Below are 11,690 nucleotides of genomic sequence, written 5' to 3' on the forward strand. Positions count from 1 at the left end.
TATTTTAAACTAAAGCAACTCTTCCCTGGGCTTTAAGAAGTGAGCTGGTAATCTCAGCTCATTTGATGTGGAGTAACCAAAGTAACCACCTCTTTATGTGGTGGTCTTGGGTAAGAAATGAGGGGTTGGATGGGTGCTGGAGACCACACTACTCTTTTCACTCTTTGAGATGGGTCCTACATAACAGCACTGTGAAGCCTAATTAAAAAAAAAAACAAAAAAAAGCCTGCAGAGAGGCCTGTAGTGCTGTTAACTAGGTCTCATTGTGTTCTGGGGGATGAAAATCCAGTTTTTCCAAAAGTCACTGTGTTCCCATGTATTCGTGGGCCTCCATGAAAGAAAATAAAGCAGTTGAAAGTCCTGTAGCAGTTCCCCTTCTAAAATTATTCAGACTTTTTCCTAACAAATAGCTAATACCCTTCATATTGAATTTAATATTTTTTAAATGTGTTTTAATTAACATATATTCCAACTAGTGTTCCCTACTTTCACTGGTGATTGTGTCTTATTATTCTGTCATAGTCACCCATGAGAGTAAGTAATCAAACTAATTTTGCAAAATTAAAATCTAAATTTATTTAGCTTTTTGACAAACCAGATTTTTTTTTTTTTTAGGAATAACAAAAATTTTAAAACAAATATAAAACACCTTTCTTTTTTGCTACAATCTTACTGCATAGAATAACTGCATTCTACACTCCTCTCACAACACACTACTATTTAATGGGAACTGTATTCTATAAAACAACGGTGATTTTATGGAAAAAGTGTGGGCTGAAGCAAAACTTTTCTATTTTCATGATTGGAGTTTGCATGGAAAGGCTGTTCAATGATGTACATAATTCTAATAAAGACTTCTGGAAACTCTCTCCAGTCAAGAATCAAATCTCAAAGGACTAAATCATTAATAATGGTTGCTTTTTTAAGTGCTTTAATGGTTCTTCATTCATAATCTCCTATCAATGGAAATTGCATTTCTGATTGGTTTATTCAATTAAAATGTTGGGATGTAAAGAAGAATAATGACCACATAATTTGAAGAGGTCTGTAATCTTGGTTCCAAATTGGCACAGAGACAAATAACATGTGTGCTCACCCTGCTCACGATGGGTTTATAAATGCTGGGAAAAGGACTGGAAGGAATGAAGGGGTCCCTCATGTTCTGCAAGGGGCAATTGCTGGTGTAGCAAAGCCAGGCCAGTGTCCATCCCTGTCATGGGTAATGCTTGAGGGTTTTTTCACTTGACGATCTAGAAAGCAAAATGTAAATGGAAGGCAGCAAAATAAGGCTTGCATCACTCTGAGCTTCTGAGAACAAATTTGCAAACACAGTTCTTAACTTTCTGAAATAAATGAAATGTTTTTATGCTGTATTAATACTTAGCTGTGAAGTAAATAGCAAATCAGTTAGCAACACAGGAATCATTACTGATTCTAGTTGCGTTACTCATCAAGAGAAAATGTCTTTATTTTGAATAAGCCTGCTAGTTCTGGCAAATTTCCCACTTTAAAAATCAGAGGTTTCTGGAATCTGAAGACATTCTTTCATGTCTCTGCATATAATGGTGGTCCCATCTGTGGAAGGAATAATTATTGTGTGGTGTGATGGGCTTGGAGTGATGCATTCATTTTTGAAAGTGTTAAAATGCCGATTTAATCTCTTTGGCGCTTTTTTTTATTTTCTTTTTTTTTAAATTGGCTGATATGGTCTGGGTACTTTGAATGTTGTCCAGTTTTTCCCAAGGGGTTGGGCGCGTGCATTACTCAAGTGCAAAATATCTGTCACGGGGAAAAGCAGCCTTCCAGACCTTTAGTCTCCTCAAGAGCTGTGAGTGTTAAGCCACAGGCTTTGCACTGGATTGTTCATTCTGCAATATTCCACTAGTCTGAGTTGATCATGATGGTTGTTAACTCTACTACAAAGTAGGTGGGCATTTAGTCATGATAGCAGTTGGGCTTTTTCATGGAATACCGTTTCATCCTGAGGTAGGACGATTTGCAGCAATCCAGATTGAAGTGCACAGACTGTAGATTTGAGTCCGTCAAATTGTTCTTCCTTCTCTTAAAAAATTCCCTATTGTTTTTGGGGCATTTTTTTCAGCTAGGATAAGAACTGTTCTTAAAATGACACTACAATTACAGTCAATGGAATTAATTCTTTACCAAGTATGAAGGTGTTTTTTTTTTTTTTTAGTAGGTCCTTTTTTTTTTTTTTCTTAAGGATCCAGCAATGCAATCTAAAGAAGAGTTTATTCAAAACTCCCCTTAAATAAGAATATAATGTCATTGGTTAAGATAGAGAGCCAGCTAGGGAAAATAAAAGCATGGTTAACTCTCTGGAATTATACTTTAGTAAAATGTCTGTGGAAGTTAAAGAATGAATTTAGAGAGTCTAAAGTTATATAACTGTTTTTTTGGAAGAAACTGCTTTGTTTCTGAAATAGGTATACAACTGTACCCTCAAAAGAAACTTGCTTCATTTCTTGTTGAAAAGATTTTTTTCAGAAATAGAATAGTTAGTACCAGTGCTAGGATGTTTTTGTTGTGAAAGATTAATTACACAGAAATAAAATGCAGGGTAATCTCTTGGAGCCTGGGACTGGCTATTGTTCCCAAAGACAAAAAAAAAAAATTCTCCAACTGCTCTTTATTATCATTCCCAGAGAGGATGCAGTGCCCTAGAGCTGAGGAATAGAGATCAGATAACAACAGTGGGTTTTCTGTGACTTTCACTTTTTTGGCTACTAAACTTTTCAATTCTAATGGTAATGAAGTCCAAGTGCAAAAAAGTTTGTGATAGTTAAGGAGATTAGGAGCAATCACATGTCCATCTTCAAAATTTGAAAATAAACCTTTGTTTTTGTAATAAATTATATAACTTATATAACTAATATTTTATATAATCTCTTAATTCATGTAGCATTTTTTAGAGACAGTCCAGTGGCATTCCCTGTGTAAATCAAGATAACCACATGAATGAAAACATAAATAAAAATTTAAGAAAAGGAAGTGATTATGACTTAAAAGATGTAAAAATAACGTAAATTACTATTTTTAACAAAGAATGTTTTCTTGCAGTATCTTACATCCTTACTGGTTCTGTGTAAATTTATAGAAGATAATTGGATTCTGGATCAATATAAATAAGTACTCATGAGGATCCAGAAATACTAAGGCTGGGATCTGTTAATCCTCTTTTACTCAGAGCATGATTAAATGTGAGGATTACATATAGTATATGCCTGTGATCAACAACAAACAAAGGAGGATAGTTTTAGAGTAGACAAATGGGAAGGAAGGAACACCTTGGGGGATGATTATTTGAAGTGTAAAGTTTTTTCGAACAAGCAACAAGATAAACATTTTCGAAAGAACTGCAAATTTTATCACTGACTGGATGAAATGTTAGAAAAATGACAGCTGCCCTTTGAACCAAATGCACATGGGCTAAACCCAGATCTATGCAAGCCCATGGCAGCATTTGGATGATGAAATGAACTTCATTGAATTATTGGTTGAAATGTAACCAGTAGCCCTGCGAAACCACATTTTAGACTTTCATAGTTGAAAAATACCATAAAGAATGGCAGATTAAATGAAAATGGATTCAAGTAATTCAATCCACTATTTCCCAACACAGGACTCTCTGCAATTATTAAACCTGCTGTTACCGACCAGAGGTGGAAAACCAAAACGAAGGTTAACAATAAATGCTGGAAGATCACACTGAGGGCTGAATATGTGTAGGCTGCTGCAGAGGCGTTTTATCATGTCTGCTGCTTGGAAAGTAGTCAAAAATTGTTTCAGTTTTAGCAGTGGAGAAACAGAAAGTTTGAGCAAATTGGACTGTGTTATTGAGGGCATGCATGTCTGCCTGGATCAAAATTCAGAACTTTTCATTTAATTTATTCTTGGACTGTTCCTGGCCTTTAAATAACATATGTAGTTCCCTTCAGCTGCTGTTGTAGCTGTGTGCATGAAAGGTCCCTGCCCTCAGCAAACACAGGTTGCAGTGTTCCCTCTTTTGCATCTATATGCCACTGGTGAGCAGCAGTGGCCATACCAGCTCCCTCTTCCATGTGATAGTCCAAATTTGTCTTTCTGAATAATGCTTGGTGCTTTGTTCTTCCTGTGAATGCTTTGGAGATAAGTGCAATGAAAAGATTTCCATCTGCCCTTTCTAAATTTGATGCTGCAAATGTATTCCCAAAATTTCCAAGACAAAAGTAAATAAAAAGGTAATGTAGAACATTGCTGCTTTGCAGAATAACCCATTTTCTAGCTCGATGCCTTCATTTTACTGAGTCAGATTTCAAGGCACTGAGCATATGCTGCAGTTGCTGTTTCATCATGCAAGTGAAATTCAGCATAAAAGTCAAATTTCCTTTGAAAAGATTTAGCATAAACTGTAGGTAGGCATCTTTTATTAAAGCTGCTTTCTCCTCAGTGCTGTGTCAATTAAGAGATAAAAAGAAGGAAACTGCCGAAGGAAATTTGACCTGTGGAATTCTAAAGCTTTAAATTTAAAGTATCTTTTCCCCTGCAGAAGCATAAATAACTTTAAAAAAAAAAATCTTGCAGTAGTAACAGTATGTCAGCCAGTGTGGAAGTCATTCATCCACCACTTAAAAGAATCCATGTGTGGGAGGGCTAAAATGTAGAAGTAGCATTTCCTAACAGTTTAGGAGAGGAAGGGATAAGTGTCTTTCCCAGAGTGAAACTGCCAGATTACATCCACGTTAAGAAGTTACTCATACTGATTTATTTCCAGGACCCTGAAATGAACACCCACTACAGGAGTGACCATCACAGAGCTCCTTTTCTCAGTCTCATGTAAGAAAATGCTCTCTCAGGCAGTGTGGTACTACCGTGGGACAGGCTCCAGGGGTCAGAGGCTGTGTCTGCCCAGACTTCCCTGTTACAGCACACTCCAGAGCCTTGCTGCTTTGGAGACTGGAAATGACTGATTACAGGTGGGGGTGGTATATGTCTGTAAATCACCAGTTCCAGGAATTGCTCCTGAAAACTTCACTGGCTTCTTTTCACAAGAGCTATATTCTAAGTATTATGATATACTTCAAACAGATTCTTATCTGCTCTAAGTCAGTACAAAATCATTAATCTGGAGCTCATTCCCTTTAACTGAGATCTAATCCTCTCTGACATTAGAAGTCAAATGCCTGGCATCAATGGTATGAAAATCATCAGGATATTCTTATCTTTCACTAGAACTGAAAGCCATCTAGATAGTAAATGATTTTGACAAGAACAGTATGATTTTAGCAAAGTTAGAATGATAAGTGAAACACTCAATTTACATGGAAGAGGTTTTATTAAAAAATCATAACTTAAATTTGGCACAGTGAAAAGAAATGAATTTATCAGTTATGGTATAGAAACAATATAATTGCAAGGTGCTGTGAGTGGACCTTTAAGTCCCCAGGCATCTGCATTAAACTTAGGGTTATATGATCCTATCATCTGCATTTGGCAGTTAATGCTGCTCCTGAAATTTCCAGGTTTTTTGTGACCTCGACTTTGTCTGGAATTTGGCCAAATACTCCCTCATTCCTAAACTACCTGGAAGACAATATCTTGTGATCTCTTGCTTAGATCTTAAAGTTTGAGGAATATTTTTATACAGAAGATTTCCCTTTGTCTTTCTATCTATAAAGATAGTTCTCCATAATGATAATGTTAAATTTAGAATGCTTGAGAATAATACACAAAATCCAAATATCAGAAAAAGAGAAATACTGGTAACAGAAATCAGGAGATCAGCCAAAACAGTGCCTGATTGTAGTCACCTTTGGAAAAATGCAAATGGGGGCAGTTAGCCTTCTAAGCAGTCATTTGGCTGTGAGTCTGTAACACAGCAGATCTCTGGTTTGAGGACAAAAGATGACCTGCATCTTCCCATCTCTAAACCAGCTGGAACATATTAACAGGATCAGATGCACAAGAAAGTTCTCTGAGAGCTGTGCAGAATGCTTAGCAAGGGAGGAGGAGATTTCCAAAAGGTGTGATTGTGGTATTCCAGCCTGGAAATTCACCTGTGTGACTACTCCCCTAAGCAGTAGTTTCCTTTCCCTGCTGAAGTTAGATAGGACATTTGACAGATTAGATTTGGGAAAATGTGATAACATTCCTGATGTGTTTTATACAAGACAAAGCAATCTGCAGAGCTGTCCACGGAGGTTTTCATCACTTCAGTACAAGAATATATGAAATTTTACTTGTGAAGGCCCTCTGCACCTTAGACGGTGCTCTGCACAGCTAAGTGTGTTCAGGTAGTTGTTACTCAAAAAGAAAATATGAGAAGGAGACCAGTGCAAAAGTGTTACAAACTTCATTGAAACCTCATTATAAAGCTCCACTGAATACATGCAGATCTTGAGTCTACTTAAAAACTTGTGGGATACATTTATACACAAGCTGTTTTGGTGAATCTCGCCTGTTATTTTTGCTGAACAGCTTGCTTCATAAAAGCTTTTTCTTAAAAAAAAGAGGAAAAAAATTACATTAAAATATTTTTTTTCTGTGTAATGCTACTCTTGAAATCATCTTCCTGTTTGGTGAAGATGAGCCAAGATCTTTTCTACCCTGACAGGAAAAGTGAAACCATCTTCACAGTATCATCCCTTAGTAATTCTATATTCTTTTGAACTGGTATTTTAGACAAGATGTTCTCTATTACTGCCCTGCCTCTAGTAGTAATTTATTTGATGCTACAGAGAAATTGCTCCTGAAAAGGACATTAATAGAAAAATACGTCTATAATGTGGATGTGTTCTTGTTCACAGACGAGCTTATGTCTTGTGAAGCCTGAGAGCAAACATTGACCTTATTTTTGCTGTGTTCCTATAAGACAACTTGCACGCGCAGTTGCTTTGTGTTTTGACTCAGTGGCACCATAATTCCAAGACTTAATGGCATTTCTTATATTTAGCTCTAGAAGGGCTTAGCATCCAAATAAAGAGAGCAGTACTTGCACCTTCCTCGGCAGGAGTTTCCAGCTCTTTAATCTCTTGTACCCTGTTAATGCAGGCTGTGTCTTTAGACTGTGGAAAGTGTTTCAAGCTAGTTCAGGTCAACGTATATGAGACCTTCCACCCCAATCAAAGTTGTTCCTTTACATGACATTTAATAGGAGGAGGTATTCTCAATGCTAGGACAGCTGGATGACTCATGCTCTGTCAATGCCATGTATTTGTGGTAATTTGTCATTAGTAGGCATTTTAGCAACTTGTAGCTCTTTTAAAGCAACTTGAAAGGAGAATCACAGATCTTCTTCAAAGGGCATAGAATAGTAGATTAAAGAGATCAAGAGAACAATTCAGTACACTCATGTTAAGGTAAACGTTCCAGAACAGAGGAGCAGCATTTTGCAGCACAGCCATGCCAGCAGCAGTTAAAATTAAGCCAATGTTCAGCTTCAGCAGGGAGATTTAAACACAAAGTGTAATTTAGTACCATTAAATGTGAGCTGCAATTTAGTAGGCTGGAGTCATGCTGGGCTAACAGGGCTGAGAAAGCTTTCTGTCTCTCTCTTCTCAGCTGATTTGTTTGGAGTTTGATCTAATTCCACTGAAAAAACGGCAAGCATTAGTGGTGCGAAATATCCACATTACTCATGTGGGGCTGCGCTGTAGCTGAAACACCAAACATTGCACTACTTAGGATTTTAACTTATTTTTCTTAAATAGAAAGCTTTAAGCCTCAAGAAGACCCTGCAGTGATTTGATTGAAAGTGCTTTTTTTGTCTTTTTCATTTGCATTTCCCCCATTCTCCATATCAAAAAGTTCTTGATTCCGATGATTATACATGGAAATTTCTTTCCCTTGCATAAAAATGTACCACTCACTATGTGGAACAAACACAAATAAAAGATTTGAAAGACAGCTGTGGGATTTAACCACACCAGTCTCATGGGATTTGTGTGGCTAAACATGCTGGTCAGGCACTTGCATGTACTGTGGCACAACATTTGAGAATGTTTTGGGTAAAACATATCGGATAAGATGGTATTTTTTAAAAGATGGATAAGAAGTTATATGGAAATAAGGAATTATATGTGAAATGGAAGCCCCTACTCAGGTCTGCTTTTGTGCCTTGAAAGTTTATCTTTTTTTCCCTTGGCTCTCAGTTTGATTAAAAGCAGTTCTCTGTCTCTGAAAATGTTGCCCCTCTTTATATCATTATGGGGAGAACCTCAACTAGAGAGCCCATGTTGTTAACTGTGGTGCGAATCCTGAAGTCAGCTCCTTCTTCATCCTTCCCTTCTTGCTGCTGTTGACACAGGCAAGCCAGCTTCAAGAAGCTCCTTGTAGTTTGCAGGGTCACACCTAACACAAAACTGGCTTTTGGGAACTCAAGGGTTTAAACTACAGTTGTCTTGGGATAGTGACACGTGAGAATAGGCCTGAATCCTGGCAATTGTGATTTCAGAAGTGCCCATGATCACTTGGGTATTTCTTGCGTGTTTAAAGCCCTCAAACCTCAGAGGGTTGTGCAGCCCTTCAGAGGGACCTCAACAGGCTGGAGAGATGGGCAGAAAAGAACCATCTGAAATTCAACAAGAGCAAATGCAGGGTCCTGAACCTGGGGAGGAACAACCCCATGGACCAGCACAGGCTGGGGCTGACCTGCTGGAAAGCAGCTCTGCAGATAAGGACCTGGAGGTCCTGGTGGACACAAGCTGTCCATGAGCCAGCAGTGTGTCCTTGTGGCCAAGAGGGCCAGCGGAATCCTGGGGTGCATTAGGAGGAGCAGTGACAGCCGGTCGAGGGAGGTGATCCTGCCCCTCTGCTGAGCCCTGATGAGGATCATCTGGAGCACTGTGTCCACTTCTGGGCGCCTCAGGACAAGAGAGACATGGAGATCCTGGAGTGGGTCCAGCAGAGTGTGACAGAAATTATTAAGGGTCTGGAGAGTCTCTCTTCTGAGGAAAAGCTGAGGGAGCTGAGCATGTTCACCTCGAACCGAGAGGGGACCTCATCAATGTCTGTCAGTATCTGCAGGGAGGGTGTCAAGAACATGGACCAGACTCTGCTCAGTGGTGCCGAGCAATAGAACACGAGGCAATGGGCAGTAACTGATGCACAGGAAGTTCCACCTGAATATGAGGAAGAATTTCTTTACTGTTCTGAGCACTGGGACAGGCTGCCCAGAGAGGGTGTAGAGTCTCCCTCACTGGAGTTATTCACGAACCATCTGGACACAATCCTGTGGCATCTGCTCTGGGTTGACCCTGCTTGGGCAGGGAGGTAGGACTAGATGAGCACTGTGGTCCCTTCCAACCTGACCCATCCTCTGATACGGTGATTCTGTGAAATTGTTTCTTTTATTCTTGTCCTGTAAACTGTGGCCCATGATTGCTCTGTGGCAGGACAGTGAACTGCAACTTCAAATAATCCCTTCCTAGTCTGCTAGAGAATTAAGCTCTAGCCAAGTAAAAATACTATCTCAGCAGGGTCTTGAAGGCCAGTTCAACTGAAGGAACATCTCCCATTCTGCCCCAGTAGAAGGTCTATATTCTCCTCCTTCACCTTTGGGTTTGCTGGTGTGAGAATTTTTTGTTCTAGAGATGTAGAAAATTATACCAAGTAGTTATTTTTAATGGAGTCTTTTTAAAAACACTGAAAAATGCTACATTAAGACAGATACATATTAGTATTTCACATTTATCTTTGAGGTCTAATGTTTAGTTACTACCTGGTACATCAATAAGTCTCTTTGGTGGATGAATATCCCAGCTGACTACCATTAGGGCCTCAGAGGAGGTTGCAATTTTGAAAACTGCTAAAACCAGAAGATATGTAACTGTCCTATTTTGTGTTTTCTTTTGTTTCTAATTCTTCTGTTAGGTGCAAACAGAAAGAAAAAAGATTCACAAGGGACTTCAGGAAATTCTTGTGAGCAGACCTCTCACAAAGCAAAGCCCAGCAGAAACCTTAATCCTCCTGGTGCGAGAGGGAACCCCGGAACGGAGCTCCCTGTAAACAGGATAATCGATGTGGATGAGGTCAAACTGGAGGACTCTGGCATACGTTCCTGTGACGATTCTGAAGGGAACCTCAGCTTTGAAGGTTACATTTCTGAACTGAGATCTTGCCAAGGGAGGATGAGGACTGGAGTTTACAGGACCTCAGACCTTCCATCTCTGATTGCTGTCAAGAGCGAGAAGAATAAGGCCACTGAGAATCAGTATAAAGCTACTTTTGTTTAAATCTCTGCTTTTAATTAAACTGTCTGGTATTTTTGCTTGGCATCAGCAGCAATGGAGATATGCCTTAGAGACATGTTTCTGCAAGATATAAGTGGTTTTCAATATCCACTTGCCTTCAAAGAGCCTGCTAGAAACCATGACTTCTGAGTTGGAAGCCCTAGAATGAAAAAATAGTGTTCTAATGAAAGTAATGAGCTATTTGGTTTTGCTTTTTATTCATTTTGGTATTATTTTCCCTGGGATGATTCCACTGAACAGTGCAATTAAAATTATGATTTCCACCCCTACCCTTCTTGTCTTTATTCAAGACAAACTTACTCTAAATTCCCCTGTCCAAACCTTTTATTTGAGATAATTTCAGTTTAATCATCTAATGGTTTTCCCTTGTCTTCAGGATTCCCTGTGTTTTAGTAGACTTTTGAAGTGTAAGTGAAATCAGTTACTGGTGTAAAAGGATTAGGAATATTTTCTTAATATCTTCCTGTCTGTCTCTTAACATTTGGGAAGAGGTCCAAGTGGATTTCAGTCTTGTCTAATGCAATAAGACCATTGTTATACAAGCAGCAAGAAGCAGAAAAAAAAACCAACCCCAAAACCCTGAAGTGTAAATTTCCTATGCTGAGAATATTAGCTGCTTTCATAGCCAACACTGGTGATGTTTCCATACTAGAAATATATATCTAATGACACAGTGGTGTGATGGTCATTGGGTCCCTCCTCATCACTGCTCTCAGTGCCTTTTAACTTTGGGGAAAGGCAATTTGGTTATTGCTCTTTCAATAAGGGTTCAGTGCCCCTCATTCTTCTTGTTGTTCATTTTAGTTTCAGTTAATTTTCTAGCCTTAGGTAGAGTTTTGAGAAAGAAAAGGTATTTAAGACTGCTGAACATGTGGTTTTTGCCACCTGCTCCTTTTCCTCCGTTACCATTTCTTCAGGGGAGGTTATAAGCCTGGACACGCAAAAGGGTACACGAAGAACTGAGAGGGTTGGACATCTGCTCATCATATTGAGTGGGTATAGAGAGACTTCCGGGGGTTCACTGCTTTGAAATTACTGTGAGACTTAAAAAGTCATGCTGCATGTCTCCTGGACTGCAGGTCCACACAGGCAGTAGGTCTAAAGCATCAAGGTAGATGTTGATTAACTACTCTTTCTCTGCTCCTAAAGCATACCAAGAGTCATGAATTTTCTAAATAGCTGAGAGTACTGGATGCTGTCACTCAGCTTCTTAAACTCAAATGTGTAAGGTGAGAAAGAAAGTAAGTATGATTTTGTAATCATAAATTAAGATTCCTAAAGCTTAATGCTTAAGTATTACATCAAATACTCCAGTGAGATAAAAGGATGCAACACCCATCAGCTTCAATACTTTAGGTTTTTCTACTGGTAAGCGATTCTGCTTTTGATATTGAGGAAAATCCTTGTTAACATTAGGCTCAACTTGGTGTGGGCCCAAATGAG

At 38.8% G+C, this 11,690-nt stretch overlaps 1 protein-coding gene across 1 annotated transcript in view; it reads left to right on the forward strand.

Moving 5' to 3' along the window:
- The window catches only part of RGS12 (regulator of G protein signaling 12), an 86,277-nt gene extending 75,761 nt beyond the window's left edge, over positions 1-10,516 (forward strand). Inside the window, exon 18 of the mRNA XM_048303536.1 lies at positions 9,868-10,516. Coding sequence (XP_048159493.1) covers positions 9,868-10,229 — 362 coding nt within the window. The 3' untranslated portion in view covers positions 10,230-10,516. The remainder of the gene's footprint in view (positions 1-9,867) is intronic.
- Positions 10,517-11,690: the final 1,174 nt, after the last annotated feature.

This window comes from Corvus hawaiiensis, chromosome 5 (genome assembly GCF_020740725.1).
Source record: "Corvus hawaiiensis isolate bCorHaw1 chromosome 5, bCorHaw1.pri.cur, whole genome shotgun sequence".
Classification (NCBI taxonomy): domain Eukaryota; kingdom Metazoa; phylum Chordata; class Aves; order Passeriformes; family Corvidae; genus Corvus; species Corvus hawaiiensis.